This window comes from Lygodium microphyllum, chromosome 28 (assembly GCF_053477565.2).
Source record: "Lygodium microphyllum isolate KBCC chromosome 28, Lygodium_microphyllum_v1.1.10, whole genome shotgun sequence".
Classification (NCBI taxonomy): Eukaryota; Viridiplantae; Streptophyta; class Polypodiopsida; order Schizaeales; family Lygodiaceae; genus Lygodium; species Lygodium microphyllum.
The window spans coordinates 39,953,755-39,978,603 of NC_141162.1; the positions used below are offsets into that span (position 1 = coordinate 39,953,755).

A 24,849-nucleotide genomic window follows, 5' to 3' on the forward strand; every position below is an offset into this window, starting at 1 on the left:
TATCTCTTGCACCCTTCCACATCTCTCACCTATTTTTGACCCTACCCATAGTTCTTTAGCCTAAATTCTATGCATACATACTAAATTATATTCGCATTTTCTTCCATCTCAAAATGTCTACCACTTCCATAAATCTAAACATGCATTCATCTTTTACTACTTACTAATTATAATCTCTAAAAATTCTCATCTAAAATATCCTAAACTCCTCCACTTCTACTCTATAATTGCATCATCAAATATCGCTTTGTGACTTAATTTTATTAAATTTTGTAAGAAATATTGTGTAATACATAATTGGAACCATCTAGTTTGCATGAATAATCTTATAAAAATAGCTCTAAATTAGCATCTATCAACACTTTACTGATGATCATAATTTGGCAACAGGTTGTTTACCTTCCTTCACTTCTAAGCATTGGTATCGTCTAGTTTGACGTCATCCAATATGCACCACCTAGTCAGTCAATTTGCATGTCCTCCTCCTCCTCCTCCTCCTCCTCCTAAGCATTGGCATCATCTAGTTTGACACCATCTAATCCACGACACCTTGTTAGTCAAATTGAATGTTTGGTTTGATGTCATCTAATCATCGATGCTTGATTAGTCAATTTGGTCTCGTGTAGCTTCACAACATGGTTTTTTGTTATGCATTTGGATTAAAGATGCTTGCTTTCTGTACATGCGAGAGAGTATAGATATATGTGAAGTTAGACTCCTACCCTGGCCCACTCGATAATTTTGCTTCCATTGAGTCTACAACATGGGTAAGTTCTAGAAGATGTTATCGAAGCCAAGGTCTATGACTTTGAAATTACATAAATGGCTAGAAAGCACAAAGGCAGTTGGAGTTGAGTGGTGAGATAGCTACCTTTGCTTGCAAGCATACCTAATGCCACCACAGGCCATGAGCCTTGATGGCCCACATCACCTACCCCATGAACATTGGAAACCGATCATTGCCGTAACACCTTTTCTTGACAAAGCAACACCTTTTCTTTTACCTCTATCAGATGTCTTGCTTTCCTCTCTCTCTCTCTCTCTCTCTCTCTCTCTCTCCTTTTTTCGTGAAGATAATTGAATTAGATAGTGAATATTTACATCAGACCATCAAGTCAACATTCTCTTTGTATCTCTTACTTTCTATTACATCAGACCATCAGGTCAGCATACTCTCTCTCTCAGCATGTCAATGAAGGTGAATTTTGCAATGATGCAATGCCACCCACCTCTACACTTGTGCATGTTTACCTCCTAGCCACCCACTGCTATTGGTGCAATGCTTGCTAGCCTTTTGAGAGAGGGACCTCTCTTGAGAGTGGCTTACACACACACACACACACACAAAGTTTGCTGAGAGAGAGTGCAGTCTCTCTATCTTTCCTTTTTCTTGAATTTTCTTGAATATAAACACTCTTCCTTTTCTTGAAAACCATTTACGTAAAATATAATAGATATGCACAAAGAATTGTAAGTAGGTGAAAACTCGAGCTCCAACACTTTGGTTGGGGGTTACCAAACCAAACCTTCAAATAATACATAGAATAGATTAAAGGTTAAATTTCTACAAACCTTGAATGGGCAGGCCAGCGGGGTTGTAGGTTGAGTTTATGGGGTGCTCAAACCCTCGGCTATGCGTCTCCTTTGGTATATCAAAGTATCTACTCGTGTCTAAGCCTCGAACGGGCAGGCGCCCATGATTTTTGAGTTGGACGCCCGGAAGTGCCATTCTTATATTAAAGTATCTACTCGTGTCTAGGCCATGAACGGGCGGGCGCCCATGATTTTTTGAGTCGGGCGCCCAGAAGTGCCATTCTTATTCCAACTCCCTAACAACCTGTCCATCTGTTATGAATGGAGGGGGCCACATGGAACAGCCTTCGCCTTCTTCAACGACTCGGGAAGCTTTTCCCGCTTCTTCTCCACCAAACCCCAGCCATGGCGCAACCAGCGATGGTGTTCTGGAAGTCACAGGTGAATCTGTCGCTGCCGTTCCGAAGACGAGGTTTAAGAAAACCACCTTCGCCAGATTTCGTGACAGAATTCTTAACCGTAGCAGGAAACGCAGCCAAGAAGAGGATGCATTCATCCCCATGGAAGAATCATCAGTCGAAGAAGAAATTACCACCGATGACAGGAACGAGTCTCCTTTTATTGTCATTGCTGATCCTGTTCAGGAAGATAAGAGTCAGCCGCACGATGAGGGTTATAATGAACCTTCTGAAATAGAAGAAGATGAGGAAAAAGAGGATTGGGATGCTTCTTTGTTTCACGAAACCCTGCAAGATACGGATTCACATGTGGAAATTGCAGGAGACTTGGAGGAAGTCTTTGTGGAACATCAGATAGAAGACAGGCCTCGTAACTCGTCTTGTTCAAATGACGTGTTTCCTTCTCCTACAATTCCCACTGTCGCTGAATCTGAGGTGTTAGACAATTCTCTTATGGCAGATTTACATGGCAAAGATCATGATTTAGGGATGGAAATAGAGGAACCTGCAAAAGAAACTTCACCACTTGAAGCTGGGTTAGTACATCTGCAAGAGGTCAACACCTCAAGCAATGCTCAATGGAATGTAGACATAGAGCATGCAATTATAGAGGATGACGGTTCTGTAAAGGAACAGAACCATAAGATTGTTCTCTCAGCAACATACGAGGGATTACAAGGAACGTTAAATCAAAACCATGAAGAGACATGTGAAAAAAATGGCATAAATGGAGTTGCTACTGACCTGGAGACTGTAGGATGGAAACTCTTGACTCAAGAGCCACATTCCACCTCTACTGATGCCCCTGGTTCTGACAAGACCTTGTTGGCTACTTCAAAGAGTCTAGTTGCAACAGAACCTGATATCTTTCTTTGCAGTATGAAACAGAAAAGTGAATCTAGACTTCAGAATCTAGAATTGGTAAAAGTAACACATGATGGGTTGATCTTTGCAATTCTTTTTCTCAGGTTTGCACATTGAATGTTATCTCTGCAGCATACTAAACACTTCCAACTTCTTTCAGGGTGACCTCTATTTAACTTCCAACTTCAAAGATGAAACAAAGCACTTGGCAACAGAGTATGATCTCTCTCTTTTTTTTTCTTTGATATTTACAGTTCTATTCTACTGCAAAACTTTAAAAAGCTTGGTAGAGGAGAGTTTGTTCACAAATATGAGAAGGCTGGTACCTATTGTTTCTTCTATTTGAGGGGTTGATCATGCAATTGAGCTGAACCTTGGCACTCAGCTATTCTCTTTTTTGTTTTTCGGTCAAAGAACTACACACGCACCATCCTCTTGATCTGCAAGCCAAAGCCATGTTGGAGTAGGTGTGCTTATCCTATCCAGAACCTCATGGTTAAAGATAGGAATGATTGATTAAAGACAAGAAAGACCTGACTGTAATCAACTATGCAGCTGTTACTAAATCTAGTTGAGTGCAGTTAATGCATTTTATTGCTTTTTCTGCAGGCATTTACTGATACCTTTTGCCTTTATTTCCAAGCTTTAGAAGACCCAAAGCACACACGTAAAATGGAACTCTCCCACATACAGTGTCATGATGGACTTCGGATGGAGTGCTGGATTTTTAGTTATCTATACATTGAACTTAGACTGTTAAATCATTGTGGTTTTCTTAAAATCGTGCAAGTCTTTAAGTGGTTTTGTATCAGCACTGCACAGGGCTGTATACATAGTGTTTGTAGAACAACGTGCATCAGCAGGCTGTTTCTTGCTAGTGTAGCTGATCAAACAAGAGCTTTTAAATGTGAAAGCTTGATGGTACAAAGCCTCAGGTCAAGATGGGGTTTGGGGGTTCTGCCTGGAAGGGGGGGGAAGGCATGGGCAATTTGATGAAGGCTGCCAGCCTACAATGTGATGGTCAGGCTATGCTTCCCATTAAAGTACATGCCAATGGTAGTGTAACGCTAAAAAGAAAGAACTAGGGCACTAGCACACGCAAACAACTCAAAACCATAAATAGGGACAGCTTAAAGAGTAACTGGAAAAGAGTTAGTGATTATATAAACAAAGAAATGACCTCCTTGAAGCTCAATGCTAGGTGCAACATCATAGTCTTCAGCCACAATTAAAGGAACATGATGTATAAGGGTGTACCCACTTCATAGTTCACTTTGGAATGAACTTGATGTTTACAACTCCAGGAGGAAAACTCATAGGCAAAGTCTCTGCTTTGGGCACAATGAACAGAAAGTAACTCTCAGCTTTAGACATGATTGCTACTTCGTACTCTAGTCTTCATCCAAGAAAATCAAACTCTCAACCCAAGGCTCGCATACCAATAGCATCAGCATTACAGTCCTCTACAACTCCAAAGCTAGTGCATAAGTAGAAGTTATTGGGCAATCCTTCAGGGAGACTAAGATTGAAATCTTGCAACCCACAAGGACAACTTCCATCCATGAGCCGTCTCCACACCTCTACAAACACGCTTGACATTGCTGGGCCTTTGACAGCAGCACACATGTTGCCTCTTCACCACCACCTTGTCAAACACAAATGCTACTTCCTCTTTCACTAACACCACTTCAGCCTTAGCTTCCCGAGCTCCACCAACTCAGCCTCGCCACCTCCATATTTGCAAAAGAACAGTCCTTGCACACCTTGGCTAGTTCATATGTCATTGTCCCATCCTTAGACATGTTTACACCCTTAGGAAAAAGCCTCACAGCATGAGTCTCCATTCATTGTCCTCTAAGACTTGAGCCTACATGAGGGAACTCCAAAGCCCAGCCAAAGTACTTAACATGGTGAATTTGTTATGTGTTGAACAAGAGCAAACATTGAACCTTCTTAATGTCTCACACAATGAGATCTTCCAAACCTTGATTGACATGCAGTGGGTTTAAAATGTGCCTGCTAGGGATTGTCAACCCATAACCGGAGGGAACAATTATTCTCAGAGATAAAAATGCCAAAAGCACAACTTCTTTCCATTTTGCTTCATGTCCCATATCATCATATTGCATGTTACTCGTTCTACATCCTTGTTTTGTGGTCCGTGTGGGCCCAAAGCACAATGCAGGAGCCACCCTCTGTGATGAATGCCCTAAAGCTCCTGAAGTGTTGCACCTGAAGCTTCGGTAAGGACAATGAATGATCTTCTAGGCTTCTTTCTAAACTAACAATGTTTCATCAAGTACAAACGACTGTGCTTTGGTTCTCCTAGCACTAGTTGGGACATCTTTGACATGAAGAGCTGGGCCATTTTGAATGATCGTAAGAGGTTAGGAAATAGATGATGATGATGAAGCATTGTCCTTCAAGCAAACAAGGCCTCCATTGAAGGAGTGGCTTCATAAAGCATTAGAGGATCCCAAGATGGAGTGGTATGAGCCATCATAAGTCAATATGTGATGTATAGTGTGGTCAAGAACAAAACTAAGCACTCCAAGGTACTCTTCTGAAGTGCACCGGCTATGATACCATGTGGAAATATGGTAGGTTTTCCAAAAGAAAATGCAAAGTGTATGACCATGATTGAAACACAGTGAACACAAACACTAATGCAAAACTAAAAAATGAAGATAAATTGAATCAATGGAAACTGCTGAATAATGAATGAATGTGTATACAATGCTCAAGGGCAGAGTTGTCCAACAGCCGATGACTCACACGGAAGCAAGCTGAGGGCGATGTCAGAGTCTGTCATCCACCTAAGAGAAATCCTAAGTCTAGAAAGCACCAATCAAGGGATATAAGTGACCTAGCACACTTGCTATTTGTAGAGATGGAACCAACCAAAAGTGGGGGAGTTTGCTTATGGGACACTAAAGTGTACTAAGTGCATTTGAGTTTTGGGGCTGTTTATGACCTAATGAAGGTTTAATGTGTAATGCACCTTTTTTAGCTTAAGCAGCTCCACACAGCCACCAACAGTAACAAGGCATTCCCGAAGGACTACATAGGTAGGGAGCAGCTGATCGGAACACATCTGTTGCACATGGTAGCAACAACTAGGGTAGAGGCAACAAGGCGGTAGCTCATGATGAAGGACAACACCTTGTAGTTTGTGGAAAATAACTTGAAGAAGGAGACATGTTGGAGGGAACTTGGCACTAATGAGGGTAAAGATGAAAGAGGAGGAATGAAAGGGAGAAAGCGTTAGTGCAATTGAGTGACCCTTTTTATAGAACATTTTGAGCTAGTTGGCCTATTAAAAGGTATTTCATGTCATCTAAATTGAATAATTGTGCCTTGGGGCTGATTTAAGAGCCAGAGTGAGAATGAGAGATGCAACGGAAGCAATAGAGATTAAGTGTTGAACATTGAATAGAATGAACAAGAGTAGCAAGTTGTCGGGAATAAAGGCCCGGTAACATCCTCGTATAGTACACACACATTGTACATGTGAATGCACCTTTTGCATGCCCTAAGTATAAATACATTTTATTCTTTGTGTACCAACACATTGTTGGTACACTCTAATGGGCTCGTACTTTCACTCTGCTCACACTCTCTTCAACTGTCACACTCTCACGCTCACTCCAACTCGACCTCCCTCTCTCTCTCTCTCTTTGCTGTGCCCCCTCTTGGTCCAACAACTGGTATCAGAGCTGTAGGTTCTGTGCACGCTTCTCAACGTCTTACCAGTCGAACATGACCAGCAGGAGAGCGACTGAGTATTCGTGTCGTGAACCAACAGGTACGTGACTGAGCATTCGTGTCGTGGACCGGCAGGTGACTTTCTGTAAGCGGGTGATAGGCAGGCAACCTTCAATAAGCAGGCGACAAGCAACGACCTCTGTGGGTAGCAGGCGACGTGCAGCGCGGGGACCTAGCAAGAGTCGCGAGGACTTGCAAGGCACATGCAGGCACGACGGCAAGGACAAAGTGGGCTGAAGCGTGCAGAGCAACGACGGGCGACTGGCAGGCACGTGCGCGACAAGCGAATGACGACGTCACGCAACAGGCAAGCGCCGCCACGCGACCCGCCTGACGGGTCAACAGACCCCTTTCCCCCTTTTTTTAAAACCTAAAATTCATTTTTCCTTAAATCCCTTTATCCTCTTCCTTGACGGAGTTCACGCGTGGAAGCACAGTTTCAAAATCTATGCAAATCGAGGTAGAGAATTTGGGGCTTTTCTCAGATTTGATCCCATCTAGGCCTGACAGTATATTCCGAGTCAAAAATTGTAGACATTGTGAGAAGTGACCCAAATTAATTTGGGGATTTTACCAAATTTGTCGGATTTCCACTCTTCTCGGCAAAATTTCCTGACATTGGATCCCAGAAATTTGAGGCTTTTTATGTATTGGCAAAGTTTTGCTCAGTTGGGTCAGATTGACTGACATTTATGCAATTTTGGACTTGAAATTTTGGGGATTTGCACATAATTTGGTAAATTTCTGCATATTTTGCCCGTTTGTTGGCTGGTTCATGTACAAGCAACAAAAATTTACTTCTAGTTGAGAAAAAATAGCAGTGCATCTTGCTGGTACAGCTTGTGCTTTTGCAGATTAGTGCATTTACTTTTGTGTTCGTAATAAAATGGCTGCAACTTCTTCCAGTTCACACATCAAGAGTTTGATGGAGATCAAACGGTTTGATGATCATGGCTTTGACCTTTGGAAAGACCATGTGCAAGGCATTTTGTTACTAAAGGATTGTGAGGATGCTTTGCAGGAAGATAAACCCGCACTAATGTCTGATGCAGATTGGGCCATAGTGAATAAAAAGATTGTGGCTTACATAAAGATGGGTGTCACTGATGACACTCTGATAGACATTAAGGGTTTAGATACAGGTTATGCAATATGGGAGAAGCTGAAAAATACTTATGAGATCACCACATCTATTAATCAGGTGCTTTTAATGCACAAGTTGGTGAATATGCGACTAGATGAGTCAAAGCCTGCAACTGAGCACTTGAGTGCATTTACAGGGATTCTAAATTAGCTCAAAGATGCAAATTTGGACTTTGATGATAAGTTGAGGGCAATCTTTTTTATCATGGCACTGCCTAACTCTTGGGAAACCTTGGTGGTTTCACTCAGCAATAACCCCAATCTCTTATATGATGGGGTGAGGGGTTCTATCTTGAATGAAGAAATTAGATGTATGTCTAGTGGAGAAGGTGGCAACTCAGCGTATAATGTAAGAGGCAGGGCTGAAAAGAAAAATGCAAATGCAGAGCAGAGAAACAGGAGCAAGAGCAAAGGAAAGGAAAAAAGTGACATTACTTGTTATCACTGTGGTCGGAAGGGCCACAAGAAACCTGATTGCAGGTATTATAAGAAGGAACAAGAGAGAAAGAAGAATGCAGGAGATAAAAAAAAGAAGGAAGAGAAGACAGATGCATTGGAGACAACCAAAAGCAAAGGAAAGGCCAATGTGGCCTCTAGCGTGGTCATAGAAGAGCTTTCAAATACAAAGGCTGATGTATTATGTGCAGTTGATTATGATACCCTTGTATGTCACATACAAGATATGCAGATTACCAAGTCTGATGTGATTGATGCACTCTTGTCACTTAATGATGGTGTCACTCAGACTTGAATTGTAGACTCTAGTGCCTCTTTCCATGTAACTACTTGCTTGGAGTGTTTTGCTATGTTCAACGCAGGCAGTTATGGAAAGGTGTATCTTGAAAATAACCATGCTTGTAGCATTGATGGAATTGACACAGTACACTTGTCTTTAGACAATGGTCAAGAGCTTGTGTTGAAAGATGTCTAATATATGCCTGGCATTAAAAAGAGTTTACTATCTGTTAGTCAGCTTGACTTGCATGGCTACACCACAATGTTTGGTAGTGGTTTGTGGAAAGTGAAAAAGAGTTTCATGCTGATCGCAAAAGGAACCAAGAAGGACACTTTGTATTGTTTGCACTGTAAAGCCTTGAATGGCAAGTTTCTTGCAATTGCTAAAATTTGCAGCCACTTGGAGTTATGGCATAAGAGATTAGGCCATATGAGCCAAAAAGGACTTGATTTTTGTAATGAGTGTCCTTACCTCTCTGAAGAGGGTTGATGGAAAAGGCTCTAAACTTGATTTTTGTAATGAGTGTCAGTTTGAAAAGAAAAAAAAAAATTCATTTTACTCTGGTGTCTCTCGTAAGTTCAATGTCTTGGACTTAGTGCATTCTGATGTATTTAGTATGCCCTTGAAATCATTGGGTGGTGTTGCATATTTTGTCTCCTTTATTGATGTCTGTTCCAAGAAGATTTGGGTGTACTTGCTAAAAAAGAAAAGTGAAGTGTTTACTGTTTTTAAAACTTTTCATGCATTTGTGACCACTCAAACAGGTAGAAAGCTAAAATGCTTGAGAATTGATAATGGGGGTGAGTTCACATCGACTGAATTCAAGTCCTTTTGTGACTTGCATGGTATTAAGAGGGAGCTTACAGCCCCTTATAGCCCTTCTTCAAATGGGGTGGCTGAAAGATATAACATGACTTTATGTGAAAGAGTGCAATGCATGCTGTTCACTGCTAATCTCCCTCATGCATTTTGGGTAGAGGCACTCAAAACCGCGGTTCACATTTGCAACCGCTCTCTAAATAGGTCCTTAAATAATGGCATCCCTGAGGAGGTTTGGTCTGGCAAATCGGCCTCATATAACCATTTATGTATATTTGGCTGTGATGCTTTTGTACATGTTAGGGATGAGCTGAGGAACAAACTTGACCCAAAATCCACCAAAGGCATTTTCACGGGCTAGTGATGAGGGTGAATTTGGCTACAGAGTGTGGTTACCTCAATCCAAGAAAACTATTCACAGCTGTAATGTTGTGTTTAATGAGGTAAAATTGCTGAAAGGCACTTTAGCCTCTAATGAAGATTTGAAAAATGTGAAATTTCAGAGTTTGCAGCCACCCATTACTTCAGAAAATGAGCCTCAAGGTGTTGTACCACAGGCTGAAATTGATGATCAACTTGTTATTTTTGGGCCAGATGATGATGGACAGCAAATAGGAGCACAAGGAGGTCATGGACAGCAAGATAGGCTTGCTGATTATGAAAATGCAGGTGCTGGAAATGAAAATGAAGATGCTGTACAGCATGAACAGCATGCTGCAAATGGTTTACATCAACCAATAAATGCTGAAAATAATATACCTCTAGATGTAAACCCAATTCCTGAAAATGTTGATCATTGGGTATGCAGGTCTACACGCGTAAGAAGGCAACCACATAGGTTTGCCCCCTCCTTGCATTATGTAATGCTTACAAATATGGGTGAGTCTCTTGCATACAAAGAGGCCACGTCATGAGTTCAGCAATAAGTGGGAGCTAGCTATACAGGAAGAGATTAAATCTCTATATGCAAATGATACTTGGGATCTTGTATCATTTCCCAAAGAAAGGAAGCCACTTCCAAACAAATGGGTGTACAAAGTCAAGACAATTGATGGAAAACCTAAGTACAAGGCAAGGCTAGTTGCCAAAGGATATGCACAAAAGGAAGGGATTGACTTCCAAGAGGTCTTCTTACCTGTTGTGAAGATGACCACTTTACGTGTGCTTTTGGCTCTTACTTCTATTTTCGATTTAGAGCTGTATCAAATGGATGTAAAAACAGCTTTCTTGCATGGTGACATTGGTGAGGAAATCTACATGAAACAACCCGAGGGGTTTGTAGTTCCTGGAAAAGAGCAGATGGTGTGTAAGCTAAAACGCAACCTGTATGGGCTGAAGCAAGCACCACGACAGTGATACAAAAAGTTTGACACTTTTATGCTATCTCATGAGTTTACACGCAGCCATGCAGATCATTGCTTGTACATGAAAAAGGATATAGATGGCAGCCCCATCATACTTGTTTTGTATGTGGATGATATGCTACTAGTTGGGAAAAGAAAAGACTAGCTTGGATGTACTAGACAGATTTAACATGGCTGAAGCTAAGCCTTTTGGGGTACCCTTACCTCCTTATCTCAAGCTTAGCAAAGCCAACAGCCCAAAAGATGACATGGAAGCAAATGCTATGAAGGAAGTTTCTTATGCATCAGCTTGTGGCTCTCTTATGTATGCTATGGTTGCTACTCGTCCAGACATTGCTCATGCAGTGGGAGTTGTTAGCAGGTTTATGTCAAATCCTAGCAAAGCACATTGGGAGTTTGTCAAGTATATTCTTCGATACCTTAAGGGTACACAAAGAAAAAGTATTTGCTATGGGCAGGGTGCACTTAATTTGCAAGGTTATTGTGATACAGACACGACAGGTGACTTGAACACTCTAAGGTCCACCAATGGGTATGTCTTTACAGTTGTTAGTGGGGCTGTTTCTTGGTGTTCCAAGTTGCAGAACATTGTTGCACTGAGTACCACTGAAGCTGAATACATATCAACTACTGAAGCTTCTAAGGAAGCTATATGGTTGAGTAGACTTGCAGATGATCTCGGCATGTCGATGGGTACTGCAATTTTGGGATGTGATAGCCAGAGTGTTGTGTATCTAGCTAAGAATACCATGTATCATTCACGCACAAAGCATATAGATATGCGATATCACTTCATCAAACAAATTTTGGAAGATGGTCAAATTACATTGACCAAATTAAAACACAAGATAACCCTGCAGATGTTCTCACTAAAAGTCTAAGCAAAGCTCAGCACGAGCATTGCATTCGACTAGTGGGAGTTGGTTAGCTAGAGGTTCATATCGAACCTTTAAGTGGGAGGTTGTTGGGATAAAGGCCCGATAACCTCCATGTATAGTACACGCACATTGTACATGTGAACGCACCTTTTGCGTGCCCTAAGTATAAATACATTTTATTCTTTGTGTACCAACACATTGTTGTTACACTCTAATCGACTCGTACTTTCACTCTACTCACACTCTCTTCAGTTATCACACTCTCACGCTCACTCCAGCTCGACCTCTCTCTCTCTCTCTCTCTCTCTCTCTTCTCTCTCTCTCTCTCTCTCTCTCTCTCTCTCTCTCTCTCTCTCTCTCTCTCTCTCTCTCTGTGTTGTGGCCCCTCTTGGTCCAACACAAGAACACATGCACTCAATTGAATGGAGAAATGGGCCATGGGATCCATATTGCACAACATGAGAAGATGAGTAGTACAAACCACATGGGAAATGGCTGATCAAATGAGTGCCTCCAATCTTCTTCCCACCAGAGGATGCAAGTATTCAAGATGATGTGCTGGAGAGTAGAGAGGAGGCCCATATATAGGCTGAGGAACAAGGCCTGAGACAACCAAGTCAGCTAGAAACAAGCCACTCAGGTGCCCTTCAAGCACCCTTTCAAATGCCCAATAAAAACCCAAATAATCCATGAAATGTACAAAACTAACATTGAACCTCAAATCAAGGTAACAAGTACAATGAAATATGATACAACAATGGAAAATAGTCCCCTAGGAACTATCACCATAACCCATACTACAACAAAGTTTTGCCAAAAACTTATAACATCATAGTATACACAACAATGAGAATTAGATGGAACCATGGATACCCAAGCGTGGGCATAATCAAGCCACCACCAACATACCTTGGAAAGACACTAATGTTGATGTCGATCATACCAATCCCTGAATGCAAAAGTAGAAATAGCTGAATCTTAATGCTTGTGAACCATCTCTATAGAAAGCACATCATGACCATAGATTTCATGCCTTCAACCAAACTGCCAAAGGGGTTCCCTAATGTGAAAATGAATTAGGAGCAAACACCATTGTCTAACCTCCCATCATGAGGTTGAAAGGCAAACTGCCAAAGGGGTTCCCTAATGTGAAAACAAATTAGGATCAAACACCATTGTCTAACCTCCCATCATGAGCTTGAAAGGCAAACTAGCTCTAGGATTTGAGCCTACTACACTGCACTTGATGCATCAGCATGTCAAAAGCATGCTCAAGATCCACCACTTGAATAGACATGTATGTCCCATCTCCACCACTACCCTTTCACACTCTCTCTAGCTCGGAGAGTTGTGAGGTATGACATCACCACTAGGGCTAGGAAGCATCATCCTACGTAATGTATATATGATCCAATTGAGACCATGTGGTTGTATGTTGTGCTGAACGAAAAGTGAATCCCGAGGCTGATGGAAAAAGCCAAGACTAAAGGTCTTGCTTAAGAACAGCCAAAGAAAAATCATCCCTAGCATGACTCTCTGGTGCATTCATCATCGGGTGTTTAGAAATAAACTGTGAGGGATCAATACACACATTAAAATCCCCCATCAACAAACCTGGTCTACCAAGCGATAAACATTACATTTAGTCTGTCCCATAGATCATGTCTAGAAAGGGATCACTCAGGGCATAGAGCCCAATCAGCCATAGAACTTCCCCTTCAAACAAAATTTCGATCACCAAAAAGTGGCCATGTACATCATTCTTAACAAGGACCAGCTGAAATTTCTCATGAACAACCACGAGCATATTGGAGTAATGCATTGCAAAATCCTCGGTATAAAACAAGCAAAACCCATGGTGGTCCACAATTTTCCCTGCTTCGCCATGACTCTTATGCTCAAGAGCACATAATACATCCCATTTATTTTCGTGCCATGTCATGTTGCTTGCTATGAGAGAAAATTCCACACATTTCAAGTGGCAATCTTCGAATGTATCAATAGAAGAATGATCAAGGTCAAGGCTGATTTCGCCTCAAATTATGTTTTTTCTGCTAAAATCTTAAGGGTTCCCTCATCAAGGAAATAAGCTAGCACTACAAATGAATTTAGAACCTGATGCTCAAATGTGGAGGTGGAAGGATGATCCCCCATCTTTGGAGCAAACCAAGAATAACAATGATCCCAAGGGGTAATCACCTTACCTCTTGTATCAAAAGAAGTCAAGCAGGTGGATCCCTTGAACGATCAGTAGATACTTTCACAGTGGCAGGTTTTTGAGGGATAGAAGAAACCATTTCATTAGTAGTATGCATGGAAGATAGCTTATCTTTCCACCATACATACGTAAATTTAGAGTCGTGAAAAGTGCTAGGCATAGTAGCTACCATGTCAACATTAGCATTTTTGCCTCTTTTAGAACCAGCCATGTTCAAGTTGGTCTGCAGGTTGCATGGGTTGTTTCCCTTTATTCACATTTGTCTGCATAGATGCCTCATCATCCTAAGGGCCTCAACCATGAGACCTCATCATCCTGAGGGCCTTCAATCATCCTGGTTGAAGGCCCTCATGATCCTGAGGGCCTTCAACCACGAGACCTTCATTGACAACTGAGGCATCTGGAGCTGCATTTTTTCCTACTCGTCCATAAATGCCCCAACTTTCCTCAGGAGAAAGAATGTGCGGCAAAAGTGCTCCATTTCAAGTGAAAATGCAGTGCAGGCATTCAAGGATGATTCAAAGGCAATTAGTTAGGCCTTTTGCAAGAAGTATCCCACAACACATATGGTTACAATTTGTAGCCCTCAAACTGGGTGGAACCAAGACAGTGCCAATAGCTGCCATAGCATCCTTCAGTAGAGGTTAACACACAGGGGCAATCTTGCCAGGAGATTATCATGATACCTTGCTGATTTTAACATCACAACATAAAAACCCTGTGGTCCCCCAAAAATTTCATCCACCCAATCCCCCTGCAACATTGACTGCAACCACTGACAGATCCAAGAAAGTAGCCGGATCCTACCTGTGAAGAAGAGGATAACTCCTTTGCCATAGAATGCTGAAAAAGAATGCAACACAGTCTTCATATTCACAGTAGCATCCAAGACATTATCCTTATCCTGATCAGAAAATGTTTCACGATTGTGTTGGACACAGTCACTCAGCAATGTGGTGGCGAACTCCAATAGGTGTTCCCAGTCCAAATCCTGAGATTCTTCAAGAGTAGAAGTAACCTATGCATAAGAGTGCACGTGATGTTCTGACTGCAAGGGGTCTTCAAAATCTGTAATCGAGGTGTCAGAAGTGTGTTTGCTAGGTTTAAATGGCAGCTAAACATCAGAACATGGCCAAACGTCAGAGAATGGTACCATCGTCTCAGTACAGGGAACCATTTCTTCCCCCTCATCAGCCTCAGAGTCAGGTTCCAAAGCCTCCACTACCTGATCAATAAAAACACTATTTAAGTCTGTCATAGCTAATACCTTACTGTCTACAGTCACTAACCCTAGCTAAGGAGTCAACAGTTTGCAGAAGATTGCACTTCACTGCAGGGCTGTACAGCAGTCATCCCAGAACCACACGTCTGCCTGTCTCTCTTTGTCCTGCAGGGCTGCACAGCAGTCAGCCCAGGATCATGCACCTGCAGGATAGATGACGACTGCAGCACAGGACAGGTCACAACTGCAGGGCAACTATCTCTCCCTGAAATTTGCACAGATTGGGGCTGGAATCTGGAGTACCCCCACAACAGTGCACGAACTCCTCTCTTTTTTTTTTCCGTAATATGTACGAAAAAAGTACAAGATTACCGAACTTCTCTCTCTCTCTCTCTCTCTCTCTCTCTCTCTCTCCAAATCACTCCTTTTTGGGTCTTTTCTCTCCCCTACTGTTGGTGGCCCCAAGAGGAGCTGCCACCCTCATTCTGGAGGTGCCGCCCTTCTAGACTACTGCCCTGCCTCGGAGGAGCCATCGTCAGCCTGCTCAGCCTATTGCCCTGCTGCCAGCCACATCATCGTGGCTTGGAGCTGTTGCAGCGTGCATTTTCAGGCCTGCACCCTGCACTTTGCTGCACACAGTGGGAGGCTGCTAACAACATTATCATCGTCATCAGCTGATTCATGAAGCTGCTTGCAGCCAGCTGACATTGGGTTTCTACTGCCCAAACAACTTCGTTTCTCCCCCTGCGCTGCTGCCCATGTCATTCCTTCTACTGCCCAAAGTCTACACCAATATCCTGCTACTCGGAGAACTGCATTTCTCTCCCTGTACTGCTGCCATAATGTACTGCCCTTCATCTGAAGGCTGTTGCGTTCTCCTTGGAGGATCGTGTACAGATGCTACCACCCTTCATCAAACATGATAGTGTCATCATCTTCTTCTCTTCTCCTTCCATCGGTGTTGCTACCCATCTCCATACTTCGCCAGCTCTAGGACAATGTAGTTAGCTTGAGCCACTCCGGTGTCGTTGACTCCTTGGCTTTTCTCACCGTGGTCCTAGAGACATGAAGGATTGAGGTCATTGCATTTCATCTATCATCATATTCTTTCATCATTGTATCGTCATTGGATTTCATCCATCATCATATTCTTGCATTCCCTATTTTTTTGAGTTCATTTACTACCAGTTTATCAAAGACACATTGTTGTCTCCATTGTAAACCTTGCCATTTCTTCACATAGACCTCTTCTATGGGTGCATGGACAAGATCGGAGAGACATTAGATAGAAATGTTCACTTCTCTTTAGACAGGTAGGTTGCTTGTACAAACTACATAGGTCACTTAAATCTCTAGCTATTTTATGTATAAAAGAAAGCTATTTTAGACATATGGGAATTTTTACAATTGCTATAGGTTGCAAGAGATTTGTGTAGTATGGAAAAGGAGTTGATTGGTTTCACAAATCAATCCATGGTGCTACACATTGTCTACATCCCTTTGTGGCATAGTGAAGAGCAAGTCTCAAGTAAAGAGCTTGAAAAGGAGTTGCAGGAATACTTCAACAAGTGGATTGATGGAGATGTTCCTATCATTATATTTTTGAGTAGGATCTCATAAAGATTCGTTGCCAGTCTTTTAGTTGGACGTCCCACTCTTGAGTTGTGAGAGACTTAGCTTTAGCTAGTCTGTTGGTGGGAAAAGTATAGAAATTGTGCCTTAACATTGATCAGTAGCCAATGAATATACAGAAGTGTTGAAAATTTTGTCATGCACATGGTTTTAGCTTATGCTTGATTTTAGTTTATATTTACTAATTTTGTATACCGAAAATTCGTGCCTATTCATATGTCATCTCACAATTGTGTGTGGGTCCTATTGAGAGGAATTAGATTCATAGTTGTTGAAATGACGCTTTGGACCCCTGAAACAGAAATGTGGAAGTGGAATTTTTTTGGGAACTCTGAAAATGTGCTTTGGGATTGCCCTGTTTTCTTTTGGGAGGTTTTTTTTTATAAAAGTTTTGTTGTTTGGGGGTAGGCCTTGAATTTTATCCGTCCATGTTTCCATTTTTGGTTGACATGCAACATATATTTATTTTCAACTTTCATTTCTAGCCTTCCAATTCTACTTTTGTTGCATGTTTCTCTTCATTGTGGCCATCTATAGTGAGAGAATGCATGAAGTTGCACAAAGACTTGTTTGTGTAACTATGAAGCTAGTTCTAACTCTTTACTCTTTTTTGCAACCAATGGCTACTACATAGTGAGTTAATGTTTATGTTTGGCAATGTAAGTGTCTAACTATGTAAAGGCTAAAGTAGTAGCTTGTATAGTGTACTACACACACACACACACACACACATTTATATTATATTTATATTTTTCAAGTTGCCATTTTGCCATTTTGGGCTGAGGCTGAAACTCTGTTTCATGACTCTGAAATGGGTTCCCATTTCTCTGTTTCCAAAACTCGTGGCAACTATGATTCGAGTACATGGGGCCATTGTCTCATACAAAGGAAAGAAACAAATTGAAGACAACCCAGTTGAGATATCATTGCAGCATTTGTGTGATTGAGAGATCCTCCTACACTATAGAGCCAAAGTAGGTGAATGTGAACAAGATTGAGATGGAGAAGGTGAAGCACATTCCTACTATTCTAGTAGAGGAGAAAGATGTTTGCAATATGATTTACGAGGGGATGTACTCACCTACAAATTAGACGTGCAATTCTGTTTGGCAACAATAAATTCAATATACCAATTAGTGCCTTGTTGAATTCATATTGATATTGCTATATTCTATTGCATTAATATCAAGTTTGTCACTAGCAGCAAGGTGACAAGCTGTGAATTGATGGAATCCAATCTCAGTAGGCTCATAAACGTTCAATCTAGTAACTAGTTTAGTGGATGTGCTATGCATTCCCTAACTTTGCACATGACTACACTCAGGTCATTATTTTAGGCAATCAAGCAGTTTTAAAATATCAAATTTGTCTTTGTCTCTTAAGTTATAGCACTGTTAAGACATTTTGGACGCGTATTACAATAGTTATTGAAGAATTAGTGTGTGCACTTGAAATTAGCGTTTCTCATTCGATGGACTATTGAAGAATTCTAAGGATTACTAAAAAATTGGAAGACATGTAGAGGTCTATCATCCTTATTGCTCAACCTTGCACCTTGTGTCATCTTGGCAAGTTTGAGGCTTTGGGAACCACATGAAGGATGATAAGCAAATGATTCTTTACCCTTAGTGTGCCAAATTTTCATAAAAAGGCTTGTTTCATAGAAAGGGGGCAAGACACGGGAGGAGTAAGGCCATATCACGAAGAAACACAACCAAAAGTCTCTTGTATCGTGCACTGTGTTAAGGGAGTTTTGGTTGCCATTGGGTGTTTTAGTACTTATGCAAGTAACTGAGAAGTTGTTTGATAAGTGGTCCTAAGTTGCTAGGAATGGCTTCTTTTTGTACAGAATATTCATTCTTCCTGTTGTATGCTGAACTCTGCTGCGGCCTGATGAGGTGGAATGCCTTGATGAACAGATTCGAAGTCATGCAGAAACTCGATATGAAACTCCAGCAACTGGAACAGAACCAGGGACCTTCAACATGCTCTTCTAGATATGCATTATCAGGAGGGAGTAAAGGGGTTCCATTAGCTGTGATATGTCTGAGGTGAAGGAGAGACATTCACATTGATGCTTTACAGTCTTGTAGCATTTATTCTGCTTTCAGTATAGAACTCAATGTCGAGTTTACTTAAAACTTCTATAAAGACGATTTCCTTTTGTGGATACAATTGCCTTATCATGTACAACCTTACCTGCAAATTACACAGAGATGAAAGAAAGAAATGGAAAAGGCAACAGCTTTTGAAGAAAACACTTGACAAGCTAGATCCTATGCAAACTTCTCAAAATCATGAAAAACACATGCTTCGCAATATAAGGCTTGGACCAAATGCACGCTACTTTACACTCACGGTATGCATATAATTACATGGTTGGAAGGATATCTTGGCTTTATAAGCCCTATTCATAAGATTGAATGATGACTTATGGGTCTGCCCTTTGATTGTATTTGTTCTAACGATGAATTGTAATCTCTGAAAAAGCTCCAGGAGCTAATGGTGCAGAAAGTACTATAGACATTTGATCTCTTGTATCCAACACCAAGGGCAAACCCAAATTACAGCAGATACATGTGGCAGGCTGCGAGGAAATAACACACTGATTTTTGTGAGGGTAAGCTATACAAGCTCTGATATCATGTAAGGTGTAATTAGCCACCCTCCTTAATCCACCTAGATACCATTTTGGGGAGTAGGGCGTCATTGACTTCTAGAGACCCTCGGCCAAGGATGACTTTAGATGCTTAGAACCTAGCACAAGAGAGGCCTTTGACATTAAAATAGAGCCTCCATCCATCAAGATTAAACACATCAAAGGATCTAATCGGACTAACTAGATAGGGTTGTTTATGCTTTCTCTTTGAAGTTATTTTAAATCATCAGCACACTATAACTTAGGGCCCACCTTCTTTCCTTCACAAAGAACAAAGCCTTCTCAAAGGAGTCACTTGTTGAGCAAACTTGCATATGATGATAGTTTCATTAACATCGTTACATACAATGCAGGTAGATGATTCCTTTTCATCTTATACTACATTCCTTCATTATAGAAACCAGCATGCATAGTAAATTATAATGCATGCACAAATCCCAATCAAAATCCCTCACCACAAGGGATTTTGTTCTAGGATGTCCCTACTTGATACACTGGCCCTTGATCCAATTCCGTGGTAGATGGATCATGCACAGCACCCATGGAAGTCTTCACCCTATTGGGTTTAACCTCCAAAACCACTACTAGATGGGGGCAATCTAGTGGCCTAGAACATAGACCCTTCGCAGTTCCGGTTGTTCTTAATTTTGATTCCTCCGTTGTGAAGTAGAATACCACCATTAATTGCCATCACTAGAAATGCATACATGGCCTGCCCTGTGGATCTCAGGGGATTTCTTAATTATTTTGTAAAATTGTTCCTTTTAAGTAATGGGATTTCTTATAAAGATATGCTAGGGTTTGCATTGAGGAAACATAGCATATACACCCAAGACTGGAACACAAAGACTTAGACGGTGACAAGCAAAACTCAAACCTTAAATGCAAACACAAAACTCAAGACTCAAATAGAGACAAACACAAAGAGAAGAAACTCTGAAGTGAATGAATGTTGTAAATGAATGTAAGAGTGTATAGAATGTCCAAGGGTAGAGCAATGGAGTGTCAGGGAGTGGCATCCACCAAAGATGGATCCCAAGTGCAGTGTGACCACCAGTCAGTCGGAGTGCGAAAGACAAGAAAAACACCAAAACGTTGTTCATTAAAGGGTAAGAAGAGTGAGGTGACAACAGTGGATCATGCTTGATGTAGTGGGTGGCAACAAAAAACTACAAATGCAGCAATGCTGCAAATGTCACCAGCTATCGCCAGGTGAAGGGAGGGGCCAATACTAATAGTAACAAAAGGACGCCTAGAGCTGGGAAGGGCTACCATCAACTGTTGCTTAGTTGTTGGAGTATCAAACGTAGATAGAAGGAGGTAGTCTGTGAGTTGGTGATGGCAGATGGACCAAATGCTTCAGAGGAGCGAGAACTTACACAAATGGGATTAGACTAAATGGTGAGAAGTCTTTCTATTTATAGATGTTGAAGGCTGCCCCAAAAGTTAGAATTTGGGAGACCACTGAAACTCTCTCGAACCACACATCAATTTTGTGTTTTTCATTAATTAAGCATATTTTGGGGCTATTTAAATATGCTAATCAGCTCTGTGAAGTGTGTTTAGCTCAAGATCCCCTCTTGGGCCTAAAACTGAGCCAAATATTTTTACCCCAAGGCGTCTCACCATAAAGCACCCAAGGCATTGGATAAAGGGCGCATGACAGTTACCCAATGGCCTACCAAGACTACAGAGGCAATGGTTATCTTACCAAGGGAGTCCAAATAGTCACCCTAGAAAGGATAGAGCATTGGACAAAGGATGCTCGTCGGATGTCCAGTGGTGTACCAAGTCCTACAAAGGCAGATGGAACCACATTGAACTTTTTGTTTTGGGTGGTTGTCATGGAAAAGTTAATTTTATGGGTGGCAGTCGATTAAGTAATAGTGACCTCAAAGATGGGATTAGGGATGGTACACCCAACACATTACAAAACAGTACAAGCTTACCCATCCACTTGAGCATGTCAATGATGAGGCAAAAGGTGATGAAGTATCATGTGAAGAAGGATGGTGGTATAATCCACTAGTGGAAATAGCTTAGGATTGTCCAGGGATGCTGTGCACAATGGGATGCATAGTATACTACATGCAGAAGAATGCTTATGCAGCAGTGCCACTTGGACAGTGTCCCTCATGGAAAAATTGTTCACTTGTCCAAGTGCCTAGTGTCAGAAGTGGTGAAGCAATGGAAGCATAGACTAGTGCTAAAAAAATTGCTAAACATAAGATAGAAGAGAAAGGTATCAAAAGAAGAGATCTCAGAGATGTGCTCTGGAAATGAAATCCATATACCAAACACGAGAATGGCATATACAATAGTGAGTCACTGGCTATGTGGGCACCGGCAATAGTTCCTCTCTTCAATAAGAAGACCATGTGAAGAATGATGATGACCGAATGAGGAGCCCTTGAATAAATAGGCCCAAAATATGCCTAATATGGCAGATGATCCGCCAACATTTAATTCTGCTTGATTGGCATAAAATGCCACAAATGCCATACAAAAATCACTAAAATAATTCATAAAATATAGACTAAAATGCCCATTCCATCTAGCATGCATAGACTCACACATGAGCTGACAATCTTGCTAACACTTAGTACAAAGATGAGGAAATCATGTGATGCATAAGGGAAGGTACAACAAGGGGGGAGAAGGCCAATGTTCAAGACAACTGCCAAAACTTGTAGAAAAGGGTAGGAACCCACTCCTAACATGAATGTTGATGCCGAAGAAGGAAGAAGAGCTTGAAGATATCAATCTTCGTATGGTGCTGAGTGTTGAGCTAGAACATGCTTTATAGTTGATTAGCATTTTTAAACAGCCCCAAAACATGCTTAATTAATGAAAATCACAAATTTGGTGTGTGATTTGAGAGAGTTTCAATGCTCTCCTAAAATCCTAATTTTTTGGGGCACCCTTTAACATCTATAAATAGACAATCTACCCACCATTCAACCTTATCCTTTTGTATAGGTTTCTCACTCTATCATGTAGATTTTAGCCATTAGCCACCTACCATCTACTGCCCAACGATCAATGATTGTAGCCCATCATTATCAAGCCCTATGCAACTGTTTGTTTTTAGTCATTGCCCTAGTGTTTGGAGGTCTCCATCTATTGCGTCATCATAGCATTTGATCAACCTATGTTTTCAACATCTGGTGCCAAGTAACATGTTGTTGCCATCTCTCCCACCAGGCGACTGCCGTAGTACCTACGTTTTGGTTATCTAGCAAGTGGTCTACATCAGCAAACACCTCTTCTGTTGTCACCTCAGTTCCTTGACACTTTGTTGATCAATATTTCGTATTTCCTACACTCCGACTAGTGGTCATAGCACTTGGGATCCATCTTCGGTGGACGTCACTCTCCAATACTGCATTGCTTTGCCCTTGGGTATTTTGTACACTCTTACATTCATTTACATCATTCATTCACTTCAGAGTTTCTTCTCTTTGTGTTTGAGTTTTGAGTTTTTGCGTTTTGCATTTAGGGTTTGAGTTTTGTGTGTCTCTGTTTGAGTCTTTGTGTTTTAGTCTTGGCATACATGTTGTGTTTCCTCAATGCAAACCCTAGCATATCTTCATATGGTATTAGAGCCGGTGCTCTTCTAAAGAGTATTTTGTGGTGATTGTGGAGGCTAGTCTTTGTGTAAGACTCACACCTGGCTTGATTCTGACTCATAATGTCTCTGGCAACTTCTTCTTCAAATCCTATGATGCCCTATCAAGCTTCTCCATCATTGAAGGCTTTGAGAAGGCATTATGGTCTCGAGGAGGAGGTAGACACACCTTCATCTTCACCATCTTTTTCTTCTCATTTTGGTCATCTTATAGATGAAGAGTTTGGGGAGTACTTGCACATCACATATAGTTCGGTTTACACTCCTCCAACGAGTGCTACTACTTTGTCTGGACCGATTGGTGAGATTGGCCATCTCTCTGATCTTGGAGGGACCATGACATTTGGCACATTTGGCGATTCATCTTCTTTATCTCAACTAGACCTTATATCAAGTTCGTGTAACCCTTTTGAGTCATATGAGCCAAAACCCTCTCTTGTTTAGCCATATGGTTTTCAATATGTTAACTTCAACAGAGGAGGCTCTCGAAGCAGATATCCTTCATCAGGTATATCTCTATCATTTGTTTTGTTTGACCAACTAACACACTTCTCAACTCCCTTCCATCCCACTACTATCTTCTCCACATTCTGATCTACTCACATCTTCATTCCAATATCTTGGATTACATTCTACTTTTGCTCAAAGCACACTAGGGGGGGTTGGATCTTTCATCTTTGCTCCTAACACCTTCTCATTCTCCCACCCACCATTCTCATTCTCCCACCCACCATCTATCTACCCTTCATTCACTCCACCTCTTGGTGCATCGTTAGGGGGAATGCCACCCTTTAAGATTGTACCTTCCACATACCCCCACTTTACCATATCCTTTTACTCTGGGATGGTTGTGATGGGAATTCCCCTCACTACCCTTGGGCACTCACAAACTCCCCACAAGACCTTTCAGACATAGGGATATCCATCCTTTGCTTATGGACTATTGTCACACACCCCTTGGGTCACTCCTAAGCAGGGATTTTCATTCTTTGCTCCTCGTGTCCCTATCCCTTCACCATGGGCTCCTTAGGTAGTTACCATGCCCCTACCTAGTTCCCCCCTTGCTCGCATTTGGATCCACTATGCACACTTCTCATATGCATGGTCACCCTACGTTTTTTATATGCCTCCATCTCCTAGCACTGTCGCTCTTGTTGCAACAACTAAGAATGCCTTCACAGATAAAACATGTTTTAACGGGTCGAATTTTACCACTTGGTCGAATTTTAAGCAATAAATGCTTGAATCTCAAGGACTTTGGGATCTTGTCGATTAGCCCTCGATTAGCTCACCCTTATCACATCCATCAATGGAGAGCCTGCAATGCCACAGCCAATGTTGAGTTAATGCAAGGGTTGCCTCCTAAGTTCCACTCTCAATTACAACAATTTTCCCTCGCATTTGAGCATTGGAGTCATCTCATTGACCGCTATGTAGCTCGATATTGCACTTGATGTATGACTCTCGATTTTAAGCTTTAGGAAATTTTCATTAATGAGATGATTTGAAAGTCAAGTTAGCCAAATATTGGTGATTACTCGTCGCCGAGTTTGCTACTACTGGCTCCTTGAAGTTAGATGACGATCAGGTCACGTTCTTTTTGAACAAGTTGCTCAACAAATACTTCCATTTTATCCAGCACATTATCTCACTACCTAGATTGCTGACCTTCTACAAGTTCAAGTGTCAATTCTTGTGTTATGCGAGGCTACATGATCAAGTCCACAAGAGTCCTCCATCCACATCCATTCAGAGGGGGAGGGTTGGTTGCCTCTTCTTTAAGAGGAAAAACCAACATTGGCAAGAACTCGCAAGATGTGAAGGCAAGCCAAAACAAGGGTGACACCACTTCCTCTAATAGAAACAAAGAAACATGACCCCTCTAGCAACACATTCCTAAGAAAAATAGATTTTGCACACATTGCCAGAG

The 24,849-nt window shown here is 41.5% G+C and overlaps 1 protein-coding gene across 1 annotated transcript; it reads left to right on the top strand.

Annotated features, from left to right (window-relative positions):
- The first annotated feature begins 1,845 nt into the window (after nt 1-1,845).
- LOC148011377 (uncharacterized) lies at nt 1,846-19,155 on the top strand. Its single transcript, XM_087670350.1, has 5 exons — nt 1,846-2,912; nt 3,016-3,071; nt 18,552-18,683; nt 18,847-18,991; nt 19,123-19,155. Exons 1-5 carry the CDS (start codon nt 1,851-1,853, stop codon nt 19,153-19,155), a joined length of 1,428 nt encoding a protein of 475 aa, XP_087526476.1. The 5' UTR covers nt 1,846-1,850.
- Nucleotides 19,156-24,849: the final 5,694 nt, after the last annotated feature.